Here is a 26,805-nt window from a genome sequence, read left to right as displayed (position 1 = left end):
ATACTTCCAAAGACATCAACCTGAGGACATATTTACAGGATAGTTTTCCTCCAGATACAGCAGGAGACCACATTATGGGCTTTAAAATCATAAAATGCTGACTTCACAATTCTGCTACACAGAATATAATTTATTATCAGAAATCCCCAGGGAACAAAATATGACCCTGGATTAATATGAATTTATTAACGCTACCATTAGAGCTTTGTTTATTAAAAATACCTGAACAAGTACATCTAAAAATCTCTCACATGCCAAAGGAAAATTGTTGAAGAACACCAACTCTGTCTGTAGGCAAATGGTACCAGAAACAATTTAGCTGATCTTGCATTTAAATTGAAGAACACTATTTCTTGGTGTAGTTCCTTCTGGAGGGAGAAGTTAAGCTCCATATGCATTACAAATCCTGATTTCAACAAGCCAGTTGAACAGTCCAAAATCAGTTTTGCAGATAATAGAGGACAGATACAGGAGAGAAATCAAGTATTTTCATTTCCCAGGATTATTTCTCTTTCAATATTGTAACAGTACTCCCACCATCTACTGCTGCAAGAGTTGTACTTAATTTTTTCCTAACTTAAAATATGTTCTCCTCACCAGCCAATAGTGATTTTACATAGTTCTGTTTAGCATAGTACCATTTTCTATTAATACTCTGAAATGCCCTAAATTTACAATATTTCATTATAGATACAGCTTAAGATATATTCATATGAGCTAAATTAAACCATTATTCAAGCTCTGGCACAATGTAAGATACCAGAAAGAGCCAGCAGGAGGGGGAACAAGATGCTGACAAAAATTCTGTCTGAGAAAATCATCATTAATTATTCTATTGAAGGCTTGAAGATATATCAGCAGAATTCTGTAGTGAGAAATGTCATTTAAAAAAACCAAAACCACAACAAACCCTGTAGTATTGTTCTGACTTTTCTAATTTCTTGCTAAGGTTTAGATAAAAGACTGATCTGATAAAATAACTTTTTCTTTTTATTAATCAGCTTTATATGACAGCAGAATTAAAAAGAAATAAATTAAGATTTATCCCTTGCAGCAGAGGAATTTCATCATGAAAAAGGACAGATAACACAGATAAAGGATGTGTTAAGGGGCAAAATCCTGATGTGACACCACAGAAGAAAGTTTTGTGACATGGGATATTTGCATATATAGATAATTTCAAATTATCCTATGACTGTGTTGTCACACTGATGGGACACTTCACAAAAGGACTCCTCAGAATGAACTAAGGAAGAGTTACGTCCAGACAATTTCAGAAAAATAATTTTTTTTTATTTAAGGGGGATGTGGAAAAATTAGAGTACCTTTCTAAATAAGCAAGAACTTTTAGACAAGTTTTGCCAGTGGAAGAGAACAGACTGGGTTGTTTATGCAGCAACAAACAAGACAGAGATAAAAGGAGGAAGAGCTACAGAGAAACCTTAGAAAGAAAATAGAAATTTCAATTTTTTTTGCTCTGATGGGGAAGTTAAGGTTAAAAGATAGCTTTGTGTCCATGAGACTGAACAAAAGCAAGTAGAAAATCTAAGACAAGAATTAGTTGCAAGTTCATGGTGGCTAATAGCAATAACAGCAATTACCATTGCTATTTGCAGATTTTGTTGAATAACAGCACTCAAACAAGCTGGCAAACTCCTGATAGATGGAGTCTCTTAATGTTTCCAGCTTCTTCACAGACCTTTTCCTGCTCTAGGGAAATGCTTTCCCTCCTGAGAAAATGAATGAAAGTAGTTTCCCAGAATAGGTAGAGATGGAAGGGAGCAGAGCAGGTGTCTGGTCCAACCTCCCTGATCAGGCAGGGTCAGCCTGGAGCACACGGCACAGGATTGTGACTGGATGGTTCCTGAGTATCTCCAGCGAGGGAAACCCCACAGCCTCTCTGGGCAAGGTATATATACATTTATACCTATAAAACTGCTGCTTTTCTCTCATGGAAAGAGCATGCTGAGGGCATCACAGGGACTCACAAGGGTAATCAAATTAATGCAGCTCACAGGGATATTATGGATACACCAGAATCTAGACAGAACAATGTCAAAAGTACATTCTCATTCCTAACCTTACTCTTTGCAGTTTTTTTGGACATTCTCATTTATATTAAAATCTGACTGGTGAAACCCAATGTTTCTGAATCATATCAATAAACAGCAGTTACACAATTTTTGGGTTTATATATCATCAAAGAACAACGTCTTTTATTTCACTAGTGGTTTTACAGAAAAGGCTAACTGAGCAGCTTTCCTTTCTTTAATGCAGTAGAGTAACATTGTTAATAGTTAGTTATTTTTCCATATGCCTGATTAGCAGAAAGCGAGATAACCATCTCCCAGTTGTGGATGAGCCACAGCTGCGACAGGAACTGTATTTGCTACTTGCTCCAAAAGAGTGTTCCCTCATCTCAGAACAATTCACGGACTCACAGAATCCATTAGGCTGGAAAAGACCTTTGAGATATCAAGCCCAACCTCTGCCCAAACACCACTGTGCCAACCAGGCCATGGCACTGAGTGCCACATCGTCTTTCCTCAAGCTCCTCCAGGGACGGTGACTCCAGCACCTCCCTGGGCAGCCCATTCCGATGTCGAACCACCCTTTCTGGGAAGAAATTCTTCCTAATGCCCGCCCTGAACCTCCCCAGGTGCAGATTGAGGCCGTGCACTCTTCTCCCATTCCCTGGAGAGGAACCCGGCCCCACCCCCCTGGCAGAGTGTTAAAGTCAGCCGAGCCTCCTCTTCCTCCTCTATTCGAATACCAGATAAATACGATTCCAAAACCTCGAGTATTTACTCGAATTAGAATTTGAGTAAAAATTATAACGAGTATAAAAGAAAGCTTTTGGATAGCAGGTGTAACTTTATACGTAATCTCTGGTCAACATCAACTTTAAAGAAGACTCAGAAGTACTTTCTGTCAAAAAGTGTCATGTTCTCCCACTAGGCAGCGGATGCCGAACGTCGGCAGCGGAGGTGGATGGAGATCTGGGTGCTCTGGGGGGCCGGGAGGTCCCTTCCCATACGGGCATCAGCCGCAGTCCCTGCTAAGAGGCACCGTACGGTGCAGCGGCTTCCCTGCAGCTCGGCCCGGCCGGCAGCAGGTGCGGATGTGAATGCGGGTGGAGGTCCCCCCGCGGAGCCGGTGCCGGTGCCGGTGCCGGTGCCGGTGTCTCCCCTCCCCGGAACCGCGGCTGCCGAGAACCGAAACCGGGCCCCGCGCACGCGCGCGCCGCTCCCGCCCGCCGCGGCCCCACCGTCCGTTCAGCCGAGCGCGCGCCGCCGGCTGAGCCAGAGGGCGCTCGCGAGTCGCGCGGTGACGTCACCGAGCCGGCCCCGCCCAGACCCCAATGAAAGAGAACGTGCGGCGCGGGACGCTCCCCGCCCGCCCCTCCCCCTGCACCGACCGCCAGCGGGACCAATCAGAGCCCCCCGGCGCCCCGGCCGCGGCCCTCCGCGCGGTGACGTCACAGCACCGCCCTCGGCGGCAGGGCGGCGCAGCCAATCAGCGTCCCCGCGCGCGCCCGCCCGGGCCGCGATCCCGTGTTTCCGCCCCGCCCCCTCTCTCCGCGCTCCCCCCGCTCCGAGCGCCGGCGGTGGCGGCGCAGCCCGGTCCTGTCCTGTCCGTGCGGGCGGCGGCGCCTCCCGGGGCTCGGCGACATGGAGTGCGCTGCGGCGGGGACCGAGTTCAACATCCTCCTCGCCACAGACTCCTACAAGGTGGGCACGGACAGTCGGGCGGGGAGAGAGGGGGTCACCTCTGCGGCCACCGGACCCGCCGGGGACCGCCATCCGCGGGGCGCCGAGCCAGGCCGGCCCCGCTGCCACCGGCCCCCTGCCCGCCTGGCCGGGGCTGGGAGACCCTCCGGGGCACCAGGGAGGGTACCCGGCCTCACCTGGTCCGTGCCGGGGGGACGGCGGAGGGCCGGCCGGGGCTGCCCCGTTCGCCCCCGGCAGCCCCGAGCCGCTCCCCGCGGGGTGCCCGGGGTCCCGCAGCCGGGGAGGCGGGCGGCGGGGCCAGAAAAGAAAGTGAAAGCGGGAGGGGTGGGCGCCGCCACCCCGCCGCCTCTGGGCGGGGGGCGGCCATGGCGGGCACGCGGGAGGCGGGGGCCGCCCGGCCCCGAGCATCGTCCGCCCCCCGCCCTGGCCGGGGTCGGAGAGGGCGCGCATGTCGCTGCCGCGGAGCAATCGCTCCTTCGTCCCTCCCGCTTTGCTCCACTCGCGCCGCTTTGCCTGCGGTTGTGTGCCTGGCGGTGATGCAGCGCGCTCGGGGACCCGGCTGGCGCAAAATACGTGTTTGCTAGCCCTGTGCTTAGCTCCCGGCCGCTGCGGTGTCACGTTCCCTAGGCAGGGTTCAGAGGCGAGAGTCGCACTGCACGGCCCTCCCTTCGTTTCTTGGAAATAGTGCTGCTGACAGCAGTGGCAAAGTGCAGGTGCCCTGTCCGCGCTCCGACCCGCTGGTTCCTGACCCGGCAGCTCCTGGCGTGCCAGCTCTCAGGCAGTGTGCCCGGGCCGAAATGCTGCCCCGTCGCGCCCGTGTAAACGTTCAGCCTCCGGATCCTGGGCAGAGCCAGCGTGGGACTCCCCCCTCCCGGCTGGACTCGTGTGCCCGGCCTCTCCTAGGCTGGAAGACTCAGTTCCTTCAGGAGCTGTATTGCAATGTCGACGGGGTTTTTGGTGGCCTAAACAAAACTAAAGTAACAGTCCTGGTTATCGTTGTAAAGTATTTGTTGTGTCTTAGCTCTTGGAGCGTTGGGCTGCTGGGATGAGTATTAGGGATGAGGGTACTTCTGGACAGAGAAGTTGGAAAAGCAAAACCTGTGTTGTGACCAGGTCTTGTTACTGAGTAACTACCAAAGTACAAACTTCCATTTTCTGACTTGTGGTGATATTATTATTACTATTATTTTCATTATTATTACTATACGTTACATAAAGACTAAAGAAAGTTAACAGTTCTTGTTGCTGTTCGTGGAAGGGAGTTTTGGAAGGTGGGAAGATTCTTGTAAATCTTAGAGCAGCTCAATCAGGGCACCCTGACGTTGTGACTGAGGGCTTGCAAAGCTGCTTCCATTCAGGGTGTAATCTGGCTACAGTGCTCTTTATGAGCACTAGGTTTAAGTGTTGGTTATCTAACTTATTCAGATATGGAAGATACACTTTTTTCCGTGTCTGAGACTAATCACATTAAATGCTGCAGGCCTGGGTTTAAACAGTATCTACTTAAAATCTAGTTTGCACACTACTTTTTCTAAATTCTCTGGGTGTGCTTAAGGATTGCTGGTAGTGCGGCGCATTGGAGTGACGTAAAACCAGTTTGCTTCTGTTTTGTTTGCTGTTTCATAGTATAGATGACTTGGAAACATTCCAGGAATGGTAGAAATCTTAATGAGGTCAAATAAAGGCCTGAGGTGATTTTTTTTTTTCCCAGTTTAAAACCGAATTTGGATGAGGTTTTCCGTAGCAGCTATGAACATTTTGTGTTATATTTAGAACAGTTGCCCCCTTCAAATGCTTTGTTAGGGCTATTCAAGTGGCCTTTCCATAGGCTTTTTTCTAAATCTTAGGAACTCCAGTGTCTCTGAACAATGCTTAAACAAGTAGCTGCTTTTATCTTGTTAGGTAATATGAGCAAATACCACTTATCTTCTCCCTGGATGATACTGTTGTTTCCTAATCAATGAAACACACTTAGTGAGAGCACTTTCAGTCAAATTGAGCTAAAATATCTGGTAGTTTGCAATGTCCAGCTTTTTACAGGAGTAACCAAAAACTCTTACTAGCAATTAAAACAAAAGTGAGAGTTGATTGGGGAGTTTTCCTTTTTTTTTTTCAGATAGTTCTGGTGTATCCACAACTGTAGCATCTATTTGTGTATGCAGAATTGTCTGTACATAACATTTAGACTGAGAAAAACCGTGGATCAGCTCAGAAATTTGCATGGTGATCCAATTGCAGTAGATGCCAGTCCATACAAACTAATGTTAGTGACAAAAATCACATAGAAGTAAACAGCCGTGAAAGAAAAAAATACTTGCAGACCATTCTGAGCCATACAACCCTAGCTTAGGCAGTTGTCCATCAGAAAAAGGTTGTGGTATCTCAGGGTCATATCTGTCACAACTTGTTAGTTTGAATACTGGCTCCAGTGTCCCAGTTCTTTATTGCTGCAGTTGGAAATTTGGGGTGAAAAGACAACTCATAACTGGTTTAGTGCCTATACAATTTCAGAAACAAAGTCATTTGGTAGGCAAAGATTTGTCTATTGAAAGCCAATCCAGCCTCCCCTCCTTCTACACTATTTTCCTGTCTGTATGTTCATCATAGGACATTTCCTCTTAAATAATAGAGATTATCAAATATTCAGTTTCAAAATTTTAAAAGTGTTTTCGAAAAACTGCTGAGTATCATGCTGATTGCTAATAAAGTGAATATTTCTAGACAGGAGTAGTTCCCAGTAGGTGAACTACTACAGGTTCCAGTACCGAGCTTCCAGTATAGACTGGAGCTTACTCAGTTGTACAATGCTCCAGGATTTTGGAGCTGGGCTTCAAATTATACAGCTTATCTCTAAACCAAATAACAAGATGAATGTTTTTACATCACTTAGATTCTTCCTGTGTACTTTGTTCCATATTCTTAAGCTTTTACAAATCCCCCAAAAGTATAATTCCTCATATATGCTGGGAATTATATGCCATCCCCTCAGAGGCTGGGCATGGGCATATGGTATGGTGTGTATGCAACATGCTGATAAGTAACAGCAGTCTTTTTAATTCTTCTGGTCATGAGACTCAAGAAATTCATCAATGCAGTGTTATCTGGGGAACTTCATTGTCTTTATGTGCAATATAGCAATGGCATTTTTATTAGTGAAGTTTTCTGCTAATGACTTGGTATTACTGAAAAGGGGAAGTATTTGAAGTCAAAGTCCTTGTTCAGAGAAAGCTGCAAGTGAGGGGGTATCAGCAGGCTCCTTGAAAATCACTGTTTGTGCTGGATGATGTCTTAGTCTTGTGTCTATAGGAAGACACAATTTTTATAGCTACATATATATAGCTAGCTATATATAGATTATACAATACTCTATAGCAGTCCTGCTGCTCTGTCACGGTGGGGTTCTGTTTGCTCTCTGTCCTTCCCCAGTGAAAAGGTCCATGCCCCTCAGTGCCTCATTGGTCTGACATCGTTGACTCACCTCCTCTGCATTTTCTCTTTGATTCCCAGTGCTCTGTTTAGCCTATGTTTCTTTATTTCTGCACAGGCAAGAAATATTCCAGCATATAAGTAGTCTGAAACTGTATTGAGAGGATCAGCTTGGCAGAGCTGTGTTGTTCAGTGGGAAGACAGCTGTGAGTGGCATGGACCAGGCCTGGGTTGGATGGGTCATGAGCTGCAAGTGGGAAAAGGTTATTGACTGAATCTTGTTTGCTGGAGTAATAATAGCTTATTTTGCTTTTGCCAATGAGATCTGTTACTGTTGCTTGGCATGTTTCGTAATTAAGCTGATAGCTATAATAAGCTGCCATGCAATTACCTCTTAGGAGGAGCTGACTCGCTATCTAGACTGTAAATGAGATCTGTTTCAGAATTAAATTCTTTCTGGATGCTTCAAGGAAACCCAAAATATATGTTTTAACTTTGTATGCCTTACATGTTGAATTTTAAGTATTTGTCACTTCCAATGACTTCTTTTACTCTGCATAGATGTAGGAGAGCACTGACTTCTGAAGCACTTCACGTGAGTGTATGTTTATTCTAGGCTCTGACAGCCTGTATATTCTTTATTTAGAAGGATGGAGGTATGTGAGGAAGAGACATGAGTACTCTTTAGCCTACTGGTTTTGACTAGTACTTAGTGACTGCAAAATATTCTTTACGGGAGCCCATATATTTTTTTTTTCCTTAATTAAAACCTTGTGGTGGGAGTGTGAATGCGTTCTCTTATCTCCTGTAATTCTGCCAGTGGAAAAGCATCTGAAACTTTTGGCTTGACACTCCTTGTAAGACGCAATCCTCATGCTCTCTACGTTCATTATCTTCCAAGTTTTGATTTGCAGTCACATGGTCCTGTTACAAACCCCAAGACATCATCACTTGAAAGGAGCACTGCAACTGTACAGTATTCAGACAAAGTTGAAATTTATGAGAAGCAACCCCTTCTAGAATGATTGCAGCTTTCATTGTTGGAAAGGTAAATGTTTTTCCTTTTTCATTAAGGAGCAGGAAACTTACAGCAGCATGTGCAGTAGTACAGCTGACTAGTCACAAATGTGTAAACAGTAAACATAAGGCATTTTGTCATCACTTTTATGATAATCTTGGATGCAAAACTCCTGGTTTTGACTAAGGTAGAGTTAAATTTTCTTCCTAGTAGCTGGTATGAGGCTATGTTTTGGATTTGTGCTGAAAACAATGCTGGTAATTCAGGGATATTTTTGATTTTGCTGAGCAGTACTTGCACAAGGTCAAGGCCTTTTTCTGCCACACACAGCATCCCACCAGCAAGGAGACTGGGGGTGCACAAGGAGGTGGGAGAGGACACCAGGACAGGTGACCCAAGGGATATTCCATACCACATGACATCATGCTTAGTGTATAAAGCTGGGGGAAGAAGGAGGAAAGGAGGGAACATTTGGAATAGTGGCATTTGTCTTCCCCAGTAACTGCTCTATGGGCTGGAGCCCTGCTTTTCTGGGAATGCCTGAACACCTGCCTGCCCATGGGAAGTGATGAATGAATTCCCTGTTATGCTTTGCTTATGTGCAGAGAAGTTTTGCTTTCCCTCTTAAATGTCTTTATCCCAGCACATTGGTTTTCCACTTTTACCTTTCGGATTCTCTCCCATATCCCACTGGGAGGAGTGAGTGAGTGGCAGCCAGGGCTTGCTTGCCACTTGGGGTTAAACCACAACAAAACCCATGAAAATCTTTAGTGGTAAAGTAATCTATTGCAAAATGTAGCTGTTTTTAAGCATTGTATTTTCTCTGAGAGATTTAGACTACATTCAGTTCTAGTGCTTACACTTGATCTTGTGTTTTAAATGAATGTGAACCCGGTAATATATAGCATCTCAACTGATAATGTGCAGCTTCCATAGGAATTCAGTTGCTTGCATATGATTTTCTTATTTTTCATAGTACTGACTGATCTCTTAACTTCTTTTTTTCTCTTGCCTCTGATCCTCTTATTTTTCAATGCATATAGAAAGAATATGAGAATAAAACTCAAATACAGAGACATTATAAGTGGTACAAGGTCATCATTCAGTCATAACCTTCATTAGCTTATCTCTCTCATCTCATAAAAGCAGATATCTTCCAATATTCTCACTTTGATTCTTAAACATTGTCTCAATCTTATGCATTTTAATAAGGGGTCTAGAGTCTCCCTAAGGCTTTTTTTTCCTATGTTAATCTGAAGCTCGTATAATCAAAATAGTGATTATATATAATATATATAGTGATTATATATATAATATATATTTAATAGTGATAGATTTTTTTTTTTTTTAAACTCACTTAAAAATGTCTTGCTCTTTACCTGCTGTTGTTGGATGCCCTTTCTCTTGAGTTATTAAACATAGATTCTTCTGACATTTCCTCTCTTGTTTAAATAAACTTATCATTTAACCATACTGGCCTTTGGTTTGGTTTTCATTTCCACTGTTATGGTGTGCATTCCTTCCATGATTGCTTTTAATGCTACCAAAGCATCCCTGTTTAATATAACTGTTAGTCACAGTTGTGTTGGGTTTTTTCCTGAAGAGGGTCACAATGCCTTTTAACTGCTGTCAGTTATCTCAGTGAGGTGTATCTGATAGAGCAGTCCCTTTGCTCCTAAGTCCTGGTTCATCTCCTTAGTGTTGCTAATAACGTTGCTTTCCATGTAGGTTGTTGGCAAACTTTGCTTTTAGCTATTCCCTTGGCTAAATCTCCTAAAGGTTTAGGTAAAGCAGTATTTCATACCATGACCTCTTTCCACAATGTTCGCAAATAATATGTAATACTACAATTCATGGCGGTCTTGGGGTGCTTTGCAGAAGTCTCCCCAGCGTAAATACCAGCAGTACCACTTCACTAAAATTGTCTAACTCAGTAAGGTGTACTGGGGGGTGAGGATCCCCCGAATATATCTTGCAGATCAAGGCTTGGAGTAGAGTGACCAAGCCTGTGCTTCAGGCACTCATGGTGCAGACCTACAGGGGCCCAGGCCATGCTACTTCTGGCTTCCCTGCCACCTGTCCCTCTGACTCTTCGTGGTTGTGGCTGTGTGGCACCATGGGATCGGTGACCAGGTTGTTCTGTACCCATTTTGTACTAGGGATTTTTCAAAATAGCTCCAGAAATTTCAAATACTGTCTTACTTGAACTGGCATCCTCTTGATCACATGAGAGTTACAGTACAAGCAAGATCCTGCTGGGTAAATGTTTGGGGGTTTGCTTTCTTCACAGTAGACAGTGGAAGTTCTGATGGTTCATGTTGGCATCTGACCTAAGTGAGTATCAGGAATTACCACCAATGAAGATTTTGGCCACACCTGATTTCTCATGTCCCATCTGTTTTTCCCATGTTTTCAAATGGTTGAATTATATAGGCTTAAATAACTTTAAAGTAAATACATTGCAATATCTTGTACAACAAAGCTTGTAGATGATAAGAATATTTATATTTTTATGTCAAAAATCTCATCTAGCTTAGAAAAATGCAGTTTTTACCTCAGTCATCCCTATTTTATGATGAATACCTGTTAATTCCTTTTTCTTAAAATTTAACTCTTAATGTTTGGGGTGGTTTTTTTGATAGATGATCTTAATGCAATTTGTGCTTCATTCTTTTTTCCTCAAAATACTTGATTTACTTAAATGGATGTAGTCCTTGTGGAAATAGTCTTAGTTCAGAATATGCCTTTATTTACATTCAATTTAATAAGGAGCTATCACAACTGTAATAAAAGTGCTCTATTTCAGTCATAGTACATAATCTTGTAGGTAGTAGTTCCAAGGCTGTTTGTCATATGTGTTATAGACTAAACCTAAACCTGAGCCTTTGAACTAAACATCAAAAGGCCTTTGAAGATACTTGGGAGAGTTGCTTTCTTGTAAGGGTCTCTTAATCCCAGGAGAGGCTTTTGTTTCCATTTCTGTGTGTTGGTTAGGGGTTTTTTTCTTCCTGAAGAGAAGGAGTTTCCGATTGACTTTATAGTCACTCCTACTCATCAAGAGTTCGTCTGTACAAGTCCTGCTTCTGTCATCCCCTAACTGAAAGCACAGAGTTATCAATAATGTGTCAATGTCTAGGTCACATAAAATTTAATTTCAAATATTGTACATTTCCTCTGGTTGTTCTTTCTACTCTCCTTCGGGATACAGAAGGATGCAAGTCTTCAACTGGCAAGAAGGAAAGATCAACAAGAGGCATTATTTGAAGCATAGTTTTCATCATCCAAGTGCCTTATAGCATTGTGTCGGTTTTTTTCTTGTTGCTTTGTTTTGTTTTCAATGGCATTCTTTGTGTCGTCTGTGACCTGTTCCCACTCCTAGACCTTGATCTTTTTTCACACTGTTTTCTACCACCAAGCATTTCACTACATGCCAAACCTCCTGACCACCAGTATGGCAGATGGGTATTATTTCCCCATGTCGTAGGAGCCCAGAAATGACAGCTAATACAATCAGCTGCTGTGACATTTTGTGGGCAGATGTTCCTGATAAGTATGGTGCCCTGTCTGAGGGCTTGGGAGCAAAACGGATGGCCAGATAACTCAGCAGGGGCTGTGGGTCTTGTGTTTAACTTCTCACACACCTGTACAACACAGAATCAAAAGAGTAGTTTGGGTTGAAAGGGACCTTCAAAGGCCATCTAGTCCAGCCCCTCTGCAGTGAGCAAGGGCATCTTCAACTAGATCAGTTTGGTCAGAGCACCATTGATCTTGGGTGTTTCCAGGGATGGGTCATTTATCACCTCTCTGGGCAACCTGCTCCAGTGTTTCACTACCTTCATCATAAAAGAAAATTAATATATCTAGTCTGAATCTACTCTCCTTTTGTTTAAAACCATCACTGCTTGTCTTGTTACAACTGTTTAGCTACAGGCCCTGCTAAAAAGTGTGTCCACATCTTTTTTATAAGCCCTTTCAAATAGCCAGTGGTTTGTAAGTGTGGTACTTTTAAGATTGTGATTGTGCTTTTAAATATTGAGTAATATTTAGAAGGATGTCTCAGCTTTGTAGATAAAACTAACAGCTTTGTGGAATGTCAAAAGAAGTATCTTTAAAATTACAGATGTAAGGTTTGCACAGATGTAAATATTTTAATTGCCAGGGATGTGTATTTTCACTGTTTAAATAGATTTTAATGTGTGAAGAATATAATTGAATACTATGCATGTGACTTGCAAAGTTAGTTCCTTATCTCCTTCAAGTACTTAAAGCAATTAAATCAATAAAATGAAATTTCTGTCAAACACAAAATTTTCATGTAGGTTTGAAATCCTAGAAGTAGCTATTTTCTGGACACTAGTTAGTATGTATTTTCAGGTTAAGATCTAATCTTATGTCAGAAAAGATAACTAAACCTGTGATGCAATGTTTGAGAAACTTGAGTGAGGTTGTTTTAGGTTGAAACTGTCAGCAAGGTAAGTCAGGAGGAGCTGTGTCCCCAGGTATGCTGTATAAATGATAAATCTGTTAGCATTTCAGCCTGATTTCAGCTCTTAAGTTTTGGTTTGTAGCCAGAGCACTGTGCTTTGTGATCATGCTTCAAAGCAGAGCTAGAATAGGAAATTCCTAAAGAAATGTACTTAAATGCAGTAAGAAATGGTGACACCAACTCAGTGGGTGCACTGTGCACCCTGAGCGAATTTGGGCCTGTAGCCATTTTGACGGAGAGAAACATATAGCGGGAGGAGATGCCTTTGAACTGCCAAAGTCGAGTATATTTTCAAGATGTGAGCTGAAGACATTTTCATAAATTTTCATTATAATATAGTAACTTACCCATAGTTGGTAAGTTGTATAATTGAACTTTTAAAAAGAAACCGGAGTATCCTATTTTGTGCAGATACAGTTTTCATTGTTTGGTTTGAACTGTTGTGATGGGAACAGCAGCATTGCTTTGGTTTGCTCTCGAGCTCGCCACAAGGAATTGAGATACTCATTTGGAGAATTGGTCCTGGGACATCTGTGTACACTTGCAGCTGCTGGGCTCTGTGTTGAGCCTTTACTCTGAAATCACAAACTGAAAAGTTCCGTCCCAGTTGTAAAACGAAGCAAAATTTTTCATGAAGTTGCTGGAATTTACCTTGGTGGCACCAGTGGGAAGGAAGGAGTTCCCACTCTCTGTGTCTTTATAGTGTATGAGCATTCTAAGGATTTGTTACAGGATCTTTTTCTTTGAGTGTATTTATTACAATTTCTTGTAAAGGGTTTGTATATGTGTGTGTTCATATACCACTAGTTAAAAAGACATGTCAAATGGGGCCTATTTTTGTCTGCTCCATAGTAAAAAAGAGAGGATGGTGTGTGTGTTTTCTTTTTTACAGGGTTTTTTTTTCATTTAAATGTGATGATATGCAGAGAGTTTTCTGTGAGCTGGCAGTGGGATGTACTTGGAATTCTGCATAGAGCTAGGAAAGGACATGTTATAATTTGTGAAGCAAGACATTTATTAATAGCTAGAAGTAAATCTAAAAGCCAGCTTTTGTCTTTGGGTCTAACATTGCTACTCTTAAACATCCTGCTTTTGAGTGGCTGTGGAATTGTAACAGAATGGGTTTGTGCTCCATTAAATGCCTGTGATGCCATGCTTTGTTTGAAGTCAGGGCTGAAAATGTGCAATGACAAGCTTGGGTTTGATTTGATGGGCCTTGTAAACATCATACAAGCAAAGACAATAGGATGATCTTTAAATTGACCTTTCTTGAATGTTTCCTTGCAGCATTGGAAACACAACCATTACAGCCTTGTTCTGGTACAGGAGAACCAAAAAATTCAATTGAGTAGTTCATTGTCCAAACAGAGTGAAATACTAAATTTAAGTGACATTTGAGAGGAGAAGGAAAACTGTCATTTTAAAATCCTTTAATGTAGAGTTTTAGGAATACAGGGAGGGCAACCTTCAAATATTTTTCTTTGAGAATCTCAGGAATATATTTAAAAAATCAGGACAAGAATGGAGAAGTGGCAAAACTATCCCTTTTCCAATTCTTTGTGGTATTAGAAACAGAAATGTTAAGGGTTATTTGGAGTAAGTAATGGCAGGAAATGTATAATGAATTCATGCTCTAACCTGTATGGGAGTTTGAAAAAAATTCAGACATGAGTTTCACACCATTTGAGTTTTTTTCTGATGTATGATGTTGCTTTCTCAGCTGTAGGAACAGTTTTTCCATATGGAATGTATAGACTTGTTCAGAGACTTCTCATCATAATTTAAGAAAACTCTTGATACCTGCAACTTTGAAGATGCCTTATCTTGATTTGTATATTCTGTAATTTAAACATTGATAGTACGGAGTTTCTGTCATTGTGTATTCTTTTTGTTTAATATGGAATTAAGGATTTTGCATGGAGTTTGCTTTTTACACATTAGGCGATGAAATTTTGTAGGTTTAAGGTTTTAAGTGTTTAGAGTGTACTTGTTTCAAATGCTGTTACTGCTCAAAGTAAATTTCTGGGTAGGTTTTACTATCAGGAGCTCTGAAAAGCTGTAATAGTTGAAATCAGTATAACATTTTGTGTTTTGTGACCAGTTTTCATGTAATACAGGCAGCAACTTCTCATGCTTCCTTTGCGTTGAATGTGAACTTCTTCAAATTTGGAAAAAAAGTCTGTCTAGCAAACTTTGTAGGGAGGTACAAATCTCAGGTAGATTTTAGCAGCATTACTGGCAGTAAGAGGTTTGTGAGCTGGTTTTGCTGTAACCGGGGCTTGAGAGACCCATTCTGCTCACGGGGAATGGGACACTTGAGTAAAGGCCATTGCCAATGCCTTCTTCAGTCTGGGTGGCTTTTATCTGAGCTGTGGGATGGTGGCCTTCAAAACTTCAATCAAATACAAGTAGGCATTTGGTTGTGACATGGAATCTTGTGCTTCCTGTAGCTATTAGGCTTGGCCAAAGTGTGGTAGAACAAAAATTGTCCTGGCACATTGGTGTTCAGTGCTGCTCTTGAAATCCTCACCAGTGCCTTTCCCAGTTAATCAAAGCGAAATCATCAGGGAAGGGGGAGATTAATCTTGGGGAAGAAGACTTGAAAAATAAACAAAGAATAACAGAGGGAAGACAGTCTTTTGAACTTAAAATTGAGGGATGTTAAAAACTTGGAAATTCCCTAAATACTTGTGTAGAATGTGAATGGATAAATAATCACAGTTCAGAAGAGCTGGGAGTTACTTTTAAGCTTTAATGTACAAATATGATTCCTCTTGTGCTTTGTAGTGATGTTTTGAGTTCTTACTGAAATTTTTCTTGATGTAGGTTACACACTACAAGCAATATCCACCTAACACAAGCAAAGTATATTCCTACTTTGAATGTCGTGAAAAGAAGACTGAAAATTCCAAATTAAAGAAAGTGAAATACGAAGAAACAGTTTTTTATGGCTTGCAGTACATTCTGAATAAATATTTAAAAGGTAACTGTCTCAAATTCCAGACCTTTTCTCTAATTAAATACCTATTTCTCAAGCTTGTAGTCTTATAGTTGAAAAAATTCCAGGTTATTCTGATATACCACAAGTAGTGACATGCATAATATCTTATTTATGTGATTGTGAAGAAAGTTGTCCACCCTTATGAATTGGTATTGGCTTCTTAATCCAGACACCTCTCTACTATATTTATTTATGCCAATGGTGTGTTAAAAATGAAAATGTGTTCATGTCCCAGCTTCAGTGGCAGGATTGAAACAAATGGAAAGAGACCAAAACTGTGCATAAAGAGTCACAAGCAGAAGATTTGATGGAAAACACATTATGCATTTTGAACATTAACTTCAGTTCTGTATTTGCTGGTTTGTTTTCTGTGTAAACCAATAATAGTTTTAAATTTCCTTAAATTAAATGTTAATTTTTCTTAAATTTTGGACGGCTCTCGGCTTAGATTATTGAGTATCTACATGTGAAAGTGGCTTTTATACTAATAATTTTAAGAGAATATCTGACAATTCCTTGGTGCTGTTCAAGATCTTTTTTGCCTTGTGTACAGATATCACCTGTTCTGACCTGAGTGCATGTTGTCTTCTGTCAGGCTTTAGAGGAAAACTTTAGTCATACGTCTTACATGTCTTTGTCTTGATCTAATAAACATCTCTGCCAATTCCACCGCAGACTTAAATTCCATTATAATCAAAACACTTTATAATTTTGGTTCTTTTGTCTTTAGCAAGCTGAGGGTTGTTCTCTAAGGGAGATGACTGGCCCAACAGCAGTTACTGTGCTTATTCAAATAACATGGTTTGTCTGCTGGTTCCTATCACAAAGTGGTCAGTCAGAGGCTAGTTGCAAAGTCTCTCCAGGGGATTCTCCCTAGAATGGCATAGCTTAACCCTTGTGCTAGATATATCCTTGCTGCATGTGCCAACTTGCACAATCAGCACATTCCTTTAGGAAAAACACTGCTGTTAAACCTCTTGACTGGTTTTTGACCATCATAAAAGTAATGATCTCAAATTTTTCCTGAGTCACCTGCAAACCACAAGTGTATTTTACCCTCATGGGTTCTTGAGCGTTCTAATCTATATAATAAATGAAAGTAAAGTTTGGTTTAAACATTCTGCATTTGACATTTTCTTCATATCTTTGTTGAAGGCAAAGTTAACTTTGTTGTGCCTGAACCTTTTTGTTACTTATTTTATCAGTTGATGAATATTGCAAGTTTCTAAGCTTTAATCTCTTTCTGAAACTCCAGGTAAAGTGGTGACCAAAGAGAAAATCAAGGAAGCCAAAGAAGTATATAGGGAGCATTTTCAAGATGATGTCTTCAATGAAAAAGGATGGAACTATATTCTAGAGGTAAAAAAAAAAGTGAAAATAGTTGGGAGATCATTGTGAAGGATTTCTGAATCAACTGTAGAAAAAATATGACATCTTCTCCTTTTAATCTTGATAGTAAAGACTGGATAAATTTAGCTTTTCATGTTTAGTGTACAGGGAGTAGCAGCTGTCAAAGAATAATCATATAATTGTAATTCCTTAGAAAAGTAATTTTCATCCTTTCAGATGCAAAATGCGGCTTTGCAGGTAATAAGGATTTATGGCTGCCTTCAGCCAGCTCCTGTGAGTGGAGGCTTGTTGGCAGGTCTCCATGTGTGATACAGCACTCAGTGGTTGGTTGCCTGCATCATTTATATTTCTTTAATCATTAAAATTTTTACTCTAATGCAGAAAGCATTATAACTTCTTGGGTGTATAAATAGTTCCAGAAAATACACATTTTGTTCAGTTTTTTTGTAAATTTTTCAGAGATACGAATGTTGAGCTTTATTATAAAATACAAGGCTTGAGCACTTCTGACATACAAAACCTTTCAAGTTAAATCTTTTCACAATTATCCTTTTCCCCCTTTTGTTTAAAGAAGTATTAGACTTCAAGTAATTGCAAACATCTCTTCTCTGTAAAAGCAGCAGATTCAGACTAATGACATTCATCAGAGCTGTACTAATCTCTGCATATTAATTAAATGCTAAGTTTCGTTGTGGGTTCTGGTGAGTGAGTATTTTTGGCGTTTGAAAGCCCTTTTTTTAGTCCTTTACATTTATATTTCCCTGGATACCCTAATTGTATGTACTTTTATGGTGGCATCTGTTTATTAGTATATCTGGATGCCATCCTGCCACTGGGGTGGACCATAGGTGTGCAAGAGAAGAGTGAATTTCAGCTAAATGTTGCAAATGGCATCAAGGTAAACAAGCCCACAGTTTTCTAAGAGAGAGTTATGGAGAGGTTTGCGGAGGACTTGCATCCAGTTCAAGTAACTGCAAATGTGAATTCAATCCATATTTGTGTTTAAACTACATTATACATTGTGAGCTGCTTTCATCTGTGTTGAAGTAAGCTTGATCCCTCTTTGGATAAACAGAATTAATAAATTTTTGATGTTGTATGTCTGTCCTCACTGAGTTGTAATGTGGTTTGATTAAGTACATTCAACTTTTGGTCTAGTCAAGATAAGCATTCCTGCATACCCTCTGGGTACATTCATTCCTTTGTCAGGTTTTCTTATCCTAATTGTGTGTGTGTATGTGTGTATATATATATATATATACATACATACATACACACACACATATATAAATACACAAAACCCAAACATGATTTTCATCTGATATACTCATCATTTTGATCTCATATGCTGGTGGCTCTCAAACTGGAATTGTATGTCGTCTTTGAGTCTTTGTGTGCCCTTTGTGCACAGAGTCCCTGCTTCTGCTCACTGAATTCCAGTGTATGTTCACATGTCTCAGGTGTGGTAGGTGAAGTGGAGGGTGCAGTGGCTGTGTGAGTGAAGTGCCAGGATGAATTTGAAATGTAATGTATCAGTTTGTACTGAGAGTAAATGAATGGATAAATACTGATAGGGTGAAGGGTTGAAAGAAAGGAATGGATTTCCTGGAGAGCAATGGGCTAGTGTAAAGGCTGGAAGCTGGCAGGAATAGATGATGAATGATAGAGATGTAGGCCCTGAACTGTAGAAGTCAAGTTTAAACAAAGTTTTTGTGAAGGGATATAATACAGAGCCATGGCATGATCTTACTACTTTTTTCCATGGACAAAATCAACACCTACAGCAATTTTGAAATCTGTTTGTGTGTTTTCACTTAACTATACTTTTGCCTTTATTGAATCATTAATAAATTATTTTGAGCTTTTTTGAGGGCTTTGTTGTTTTTAGTTAATCCATATATCTCCAAATCTGGAGACCCTGTGTGCTGTATAAACACGATTTGCTTCAGGTCATTACATTATTGAATAAACTTTTAAACTGTAAGGTAGATGATATTTCTGATGTCTGTTGTGCACTGGAGAATATGTTTTGATGCTACTTATGAATCTGTAATTTTTCTGAATTGATGTTATTTTTGTTGCCTTTAACAGGATATCTCATAGGAAACTTTCTGTCAAAATATATTACCATCCAAAACATTTTCAGTATTGCCAGTACAGCTTGCAGAGCTCCTTCAGACAGTTATAATTACTCTTGTAGAGTTGCTTTTTGCAGGTTACTCTTTTTCAAAAGGCATATTTCACACAATCTTTAGTCCTTTGGGGATAAAGGACTGACAAGAGAGTGACATTCCAATATGAGACTTCATGTTTAGAGAGTAATTGAGATGAAAATATTCTCTAAAATAGTTATTAAATGAATCCTGCTGTAATAACTGAACAAAGTACACATCTTTACTAAGCAAAATTAGTGGATTTTTTAAAGATCTGGATAGTAGCTAAACTTTTTTTAGCTTACTGCATGTGAAAGCATTGAAGAAAATGAGTAGTAAATATTTCTTCTTCTATGGGTAGAACTTATGTATTTTTATAGAACGCTTAAGCTTTCCTGGCTCAATTTGCCCAGTGAATGTAACTAATAACCATCATTTGTTTTGATAAAGAGACTGGTTTTTAAGTTATGGGATTTTTGTCCTATTTTGATAAATACGGATTTTTTCATTTATTTGGACTGGTGAGTTTATTTTTAGAGTTGAAAGAAATTAAGAAGAGAAAAGCTTTTATTTACTCATAGTCTTTTATCCATTGCAGTTAAATAAAAGGGCTGTAGGTCCTAATCTTTCCTGTTGTCTAACAATATTAGTGTTTCTTACACAGAAATACGATGGCCATCTTCCCATAGAAATAAAGGCTGTTCCTGAGGGCTCTGTGATTCCCAGAGGAAATGTTCTTTTCACAGTAGAAAACACAGATCCAGAATGCTACTGGCTCACAAATTGGATTGAGGTAAGTTTTGGAAATTTAACATGTTTTTTTAAAGTAAGTATTAATGCACTTAAATTAAAGGTTGAATCCTTTATAGTTTTAAGGGAAATCTCTGGCAACTTTCATTTTCTGCTTTAATTCTTTTCTGGAATTGTCTTACACAAACCTTTTTCCTCTACCTGGCAAGAGATCATAATAATTGCACAGGAAATTCACAGCAGTACTTTTATCCATTAAAAAGAAGGATGGGGAGAACTGTGTGTATCACTAGTTTGCTGGTGATACCTCCTGAGAAGGTCAATACCTTGCCTACCTTATAAAAGCTAATTAGTTAAGCCCTAAAGCAAACTGTTGGAGGCATCAGTACTTTCTGAACAGGGAATGAAAATAAATAGACCTTTTTGTGCCTGATTAAATGCCAAGTGGGCATTGTCAAGCTCTAAACAAATACGCACCTAATATTGTGATGGATTTTCTTGCAGACTATTCTTGTGCAGTCATGGTACCCAATCACAGTGGCTACAAACTCTAGAGAGCAGAAAAAGATTTTGGCCAAATATTTGCTGGAGACTTCTGGCAGCTTGGAAGGACTGGAATATAAACTACACGATTTTGGCTACAGAGGAGTTTCTTCACAAGAGGTAAAACTGCATGTCTAACAAGTCTGATTGCTCCTAACTATGAGGAGTTGTAGCAGGGCTGTGTTGCCTTCTGTGAGCCTGTTCTGCTCTGAAATTGTGAATGCACAGAGTGCTGTGTTTGGACTAATTGTGGAGGGGGAGGTCCGGGATGGAGGTGGGTACAATGTCTGAACTGTGAGCACTAGACTGGGAGAAGTTTTCTCTGTCTTCCCAGTGTAAGTGAATAAAGAGAATATTGGTAAAGTGGGAATTGAGTCAGTCTTGCTGTTACAAACTATTGCTAGGTGGTAACTGGACATAGGTTTCTGTGTTTGTATATGGAAACTGAAAGTTGCATCTTCTTCAGACTGCAGGAATAGGAGCTTCAGCTCATTTGGTGAACTTCAAAGGAACAGACACTGTAGCAGGAATTGCATTAATTAAAAAGTACTATGGTACAAAAGATCCAGTTCCAGGATATTCTGTTCCAGCTGCTGAACACAGGTAAGATACTAGTCTAAGCCTTTCTAAAAGCAGCTTAGCAAAATGTAATTCTTTTCTTACCCATATTTGTATCCAAAAATCTACCCTACAGTATTGGCCATGACTGATCCAGCTGTTGAAGCTGCAATTCTGTACTGATGCCTCTATATGTTCTAGGGGCACATAAGTAGCATGGTTGTTCTTAACTATAAATGTGTTTTAAATGTTTTTAACTATAACCTTATCAGTGTCTTTTTAGGATAAGCTTGAAGGCTTATAGTCTATAGATAGTGAGGATTCACATTATGAACTTCAATTTTTTTTTTTTTTTTTTAATATAAAATCATAAATTGACAAACTCTGTAAGTTGCAGTTCTGGACTCTCACAGTTCATGTTGTCCCTCCAGAAGAGGCAGTTACTCTCAAGCTTCCCATCAGTATAACTAATAATTGTAAATTCTTGCTATATCACTAAGAAAGGTGAATGAGTTTTTAAGAGTCAGGAAACTGGTCTCAGACATTTGAGAGAGAGAGCTCTTACTGTTTTTCAAATCCTTGTTCTGTACAAGGTTGGGAGTGAATGCAAATCCTTGAATCTCAGTTGCATGTCTACACAATGAAATGAGAATATAAAAGGTTGGTTGTTTCATATTGAGCACAAAACCCAGTTAAATATTTAGTATTTATATAGTTAGATTTTAAATATTTAGATTCTAAATAGTTAGTTAGTATTCACTTAGGATTGCAAGACTTGGCAATGGAAAGGCTTACATGAGTAGCCCTTGTAGAGTAGGGGTCATCTTTAAAGGAGCACTGCTTCATAGAACTTTCTGTACCATTGCTGTAGTGCTGTCCTAGAACTCCTGCTTGACCAATAGCTGTGACAGTTTTTGTCTGAAACTTCTGATGACCAAAACTACTATATTTTTTTTTAAATGAAAGCAAAAGAAAACACGTAGAGTCAAGATCAGGTGTCTTTTGCACAGCACATTAAAGTGGTGGCATTAGAGCAGGGAGCTTAAACTGCTCTGACTAAAGTCTGCACCACCAAATACAGACTGCAGTCACCCTTTCCAAGTTAATGCACAAAAAGGGTCTCATACCAGAGACCAAATTTTTACAGAATTGTTGTACTGTTCCACAACCTCCAATACAAGGTGGTGTTGTGAGCATGGTTCTTGCCCCTGGTGTGTCAGCAGGGCTCTTCTGAGATTGTACCAACCTCTTTGAAATAAAGTCTGTCTCCCTGCTACCACGATCTGGGACTTGTCTACACAGCAGATAATGCTGGAATTTTAAAGGTAAAAATTCCATGTCCACTGACTCTTATGCTTTGCATGAGAGTATTTTTAGGTCTTTGACACAAGTTACTAAAGTCACTTATGTCAGCTGGTCTGAGCAGCCACTGCAGATCAACTGCATTCAGTAACTTATTACTGCTCCCAGCAACTCTGGTTTATGTGCTCGCCTGTGGCCTTGCACCAAGGGTAATGTTCTGAGATTCCTCTGGAAGAATGTTTGTATGAGTATATATTTGTTTTATATCACTATTAAAAAAGAAAATAAATTCTGTTTTCTTCTTTAGATTTTTTCTAACATGGTGAGGTGCTTCGTTCTCAGCTTTCCATTTTGTAGCATGAAATTGTCAGAGCAGATGTTCTGTTCTTGCATCTGTAGTTCCCTAACTGTATGAATTAAGTCTATTTAGTATATAGTGTATTTATAATCCATGCAACACAGAGCTGATAAGCACATAGTTTTTGCTGTTGTGTAATCATACTGCTTTTTGTTGTCTTGAACTGTTGCTGGTAGGAAATACAGAATGAGATGTAAATGCAATTCTAATATGAATTTTTCAATTGCCTTTGCAGTACCATAACCGCTTGGGGGAAAGATCATGAAAAAGATGCTTTTGAACACATAGTAACACAGTTTTCTTCAGTGCCTGTATCTGTGGTTAGTGACAGCTATGACATTTACAATGCTTGTGAAAAAATATGGGGTGATGACCTAAGGCATATAATTGAAGCCCGAAGTCCAGAGGCACCACTTATAATTAGACCAGATTCTGGGAATCCTCTTGACACTGTTCTAAAGGTAATCCTTTCTTGAAGCCATTTGTATACAAGATTGGGAGGGCAATTGTTGGTTTTGTAATGACTGGCTAGCAAAAATATAATGCTCTAACTTGGTACACATTTATATATTTGATACTGGCTAACTTGGACCTGTGAAAAATGTAAATGTTTACTTCACCTCAGTATAGATACGGAAACCCTTTTGCAGTCCAAATAATTTCATATTTTTCATCAGTCCCATTCTTGCATACGGTTCTTGAAGCTTTTACAAGTTACCAGTTTTGCTGATGTAATGACGTTGGAATGCTTTCATAAAGAAACTTTTGTCACTTAGCAAATGCAGTGGGAAACAGCTTGAGTGCTAGTAAATGTCAGGCCAATAACAATTCTTACTACTAAGTTTAGGTATCTTGGCATCCCATATTGATGTAATTCACTATTTTGTGCTACAAATACATGCATAGCCCTCTACTCTCTTTTATAAGATGTGCATTTAAGTCAGTGGCACTGACTCCACTTTGAAAAATGCTTCTTGTCTCATTGCTCTTTAGAAAGCTCAGTGATTGTTACAGTTTCATAATAAAAGCTGTTGATCCCTTTGAATTTGAGTAACAATCAGCACTGTCAAAGTAAGAAGGTGGGGCAACGTTAGTTACATTGGTACTCTATCAAATTAGATCTATACAGCTTTAACAGCATTTTTTCCCCCTTTGGGATAAGTGGCATATCACAAATAGGAACTCTGAATGACCTTTATCAGATCTGATAAGAGAAACTTCTAGCTGAAGTGTTTAATTTTGAATATTTGTGGCTTACAAAATCATAAAAAACTGAAAGCCTCATCCACCATCTTAAAGGAGATCAAAAGAAGAGCAGGATCTTCAGTTGACACGTTTAGTAACAAAAAGTCACCACAAGCAAAGGGAGAAAGGATGGAAGCATGGTTCTGATTAGCTCTCTGGTGCAAGTTCTTAAAGACCATATTGTCTCTGACTGCTTTAAGGGCTTCCACCACAATGGCTGGCATGGGGTTTTTTTGGTGTGGATAGATTTAGAGCATGATTATGTGGGTATATTTATGGATTTATTTCAATTTTTAGAAAAAGCATGACTTTTAGAAAAAGCATGTGGAAATTTGTTTCTTTATTGAATTGGCAGATTTTTATTTTCATTTTGAACTGTCTTCTCTCCCTTTTTAATAGGTCTTGGAGATCTTGGGGAAGAAGTTTCCCATTACAGAGAATTCAAAAGGCTATAAGTTGTTGCCACCGTATCTCAGAGTTATTCAAGGGGATGGTGTGGATATCAACACATTGCAAGAGGTAGGAGATCCTGTTCATGTGTCAGGGTGACACTGGCAAGGTTGATATTTAATCTGGACTCTGTTACAACTAGTCAGATGTTGCAGCAGAGACTGCTGACCCCACCTCTGCCCTTCATTCCAGACACTGGCAGTGATATCATAATGCATAAAACAAATTCATTAAAACTCCACAGGAAATTATTAAGATGCATAAAAAATCCTAAAAAGCATTTTCTAATCCCCCTGTTGTAACCCTTCTCTTTCCGCTGTCTCTCCTTTTGTTTGCTTTCATCATGCTTGTCAAGTCTAATTGAGATCAAAGTCTGGCCGTATTTGGTCCTTTCATTGATGTCTAAGGCACGCTGCATGATCACTGTGCTGCAGCAATAGTAGTAATTAACTGGTTTGGCTCATTAGTTATGTACCATCTGAAGACTGCTTGTCCTCACATATTGAAGGTGTAGTTTTGAAGGGAGACTTTTTAAAACCTTAAAAGGTAAGGAAAGCAAGTTCCTTGACTGAGCAACTAGTGGAATAAGGATTAGTTGGAAAGCCAGAAAATATGTGTAAAAGATTAGGCTATAGTCTGAGTCAAAATTGCAATTTTACAAAGACATAAATTGATTATTTAGTAGATAAATAGATTATTTAGTAGATTCTGCATGCTTGAAATAAGTCATAAATTCACCACTATTGACTAGAGGTAGATACTAGGTAATGCAATATGGTTATAAAGGCATAGACTGCAGTAACTACAGATGATGAAGGGCATGTAAGAGGAGCAGGACTCGACTTTGGTTTGTCCTGAGTCTTTCATCTTCAGCTGTATTAGAGTTCAAAACCAGAAATAAGTTTAATAGAGATTGATTTTACTTGAATTTGATGCCACTTGCCTTAGCTTTCTAGAGTGACACATCGTTAGGTTCTTCTCAACAAAGCTGACTTCTGCTGCTTCTCAAAATTATGAGCAAGGGAGGTATCCGTTTTGGGTTTTAGCTGGTCTGAAGCTATCTGCATGTCTAACATGGGCACATAATGTGAACCTCAATGACAGAACTCAGATTTGTCACTCAGATCACCAGAGAGCAGTTAAAACTGAACCTGTAACCTGATAGACTAACTCTAGTGCAGTCATGCTCTGCAGTTTCCCCCCTCCACCTCCAATAGCTTTTAAAGTAAATTCTATTTTACTTTTTTATTCCATGTGGCTTTTTGAGAATATACAACTATGCTAAAATGCTTAACAGAACACAAGCATGAGAGGTTAATAGCTGGAAAGAAAGTTTTATGATTAGATAGCAGGGGAAGACACTGTTAAAGAAAACAAAACTCACGCAGAAGAAAAACATTTCTGCTTGTTCTGAACAATGGTCTAACAGCATTGATGCCTGTGTTAGGCAAGTGTGTTATGTATGAGATTTTCATGAGTTGTGAGAGGACAGAAACTGGACCATTCTTCCTTGTAAGGAACTCTGGTTGCTTCTTTTAAGTTACACTAGACAAAATGCAAGGATGTCTTATAGCATCAATTCTAATTAAAATATTAAAGCAAATATTTAAAAATATTTGCACTAGAGTGAAAAATTCTAACCAGCAGTAAAACAATTGCAGCAGCTAATGGGAGAGGATGAGAGGCAGAATGAGCAATTCTTTGTTCAGGTGATCTGCCTGTTTAGTATTTTCCTTATGAAGCTGTAATTGATTATGAGATGTCTTCTGTAATGTATAATAGTAGAGATCGGAAGTTCCCCAAGAAATACAGAGGAGACAGATCACTGCTGCCCAGTGGCACCTTCTCATTTCTTCCTGACTCTAACCTTGCTGTGCCTCATGTCAGCTTTGGTCATTGAGCCACTAGTAGTTAAAATAGTTTAGATCACACATGTAGCAGCAAACTAACTCAGCCAAAAGGGGTCAGTTTTGTACTTTAGTGAATTAAGTTGTACCCTAAAAAGGGGCTAATACTTGCCAGCACTAGACAGAAGAAAATGTTGTTTTGAGCTGGGAAAAATGGGCAGGAAGGAAGGTGACATTTCTCATTTGACAGTAGCAAATTATTTTGGAGCAAAATGACCATGATTTTGTAGCCTTACTTTAGTTTTATTTAAATATTATGAATCCCTTCATTATTTTATGTCAGCAAACCACAGGTTTTACCATGCTGACTGTTAGAAGATTGGATAGTAGCATAACATTAAAAACCCCTGAAACAACAACCAAAACCCAAAATAAAACAACCCACCAAAACCAAACCAACACCTAAGTATAATTCATTCTTTTCCAAAAGGAGTTTACATGAACAAATACGAATGTATCACTGTGGACGTCTTTCTTCCCCCTCTTGTAGCCCCGTGCAAGATTTTTGTTCCAAGTATTCCATATCA

At 39.8% G+C, this 26,805-nt stretch overlaps 1 protein-coding gene across 3 annotated transcripts in view; it reads left to right on the top strand.

The window, feature by feature from the left end:
• Nucleotides 1-3,570: 3,570 nt before the first annotated feature.
• The window catches only part of LOC131592951 (nicotinamide phosphoribosyltransferase), a 30,912-nt gene continuing 7,677 nt past the window's right edge, over nucleotides 3,571-26,805 (top strand). The window contains exons 1-9 of one of the 3 annotated variants that reach the window (XM_058864929.1): nucleotides 3,595-3,731; nucleotides 8,059-8,205; nucleotides 15,488-15,644; nucleotides 16,918-17,021; nucleotides 19,830-19,958; nucleotides 20,420-20,578; nucleotides 20,925-21,061; nucleotides 22,912-23,137; nucleotides 24,321-24,440. In XM_058864929.1, the coding sequence (XP_058720912.1) occupies nucleotides 8,179-8,205; nucleotides 15,488-15,644; nucleotides 16,918-17,021; nucleotides 19,830-19,958; nucleotides 20,420-20,578; nucleotides 20,925-21,061; nucleotides 22,912-23,137; nucleotides 24,321-24,440 (1,059 nt within the window). In that variant the 5' untranslated portion in view covers nucleotides 3,595-3,731; nucleotides 8,059-8,178. Of the gene's footprint in view, nucleotides 3,732-8,058; nucleotides 8,206-15,487; nucleotides 15,645-16,917; nucleotides 17,022-19,829; nucleotides 19,959-20,419; nucleotides 20,579-20,924; nucleotides 21,062-22,911; nucleotides 23,138-24,320; nucleotides 24,441-26,805 lie in introns of all 3 variants that reach the window. The other 2 variants (XM_058864927.1, XM_058864928.1) reach the window with 2 other exon arrangements.

This window comes from Poecile atricapillus, chromosome Z, assembly GCF_030490865.1.
Source record: "Poecile atricapillus isolate bPoeAtr1 chromosome Z, bPoeAtr1.hap1, whole genome shotgun sequence".
NCBI classification, from domain to species: Eukaryota; Metazoa; Chordata; class Aves; order Passeriformes; family Paridae; genus Poecile; species Poecile atricapillus.
The sequence above is the reverse complement of the archived record's forward strand: the minus strand, read 5'-3'. Positions and strand labels throughout refer to the sequence as shown.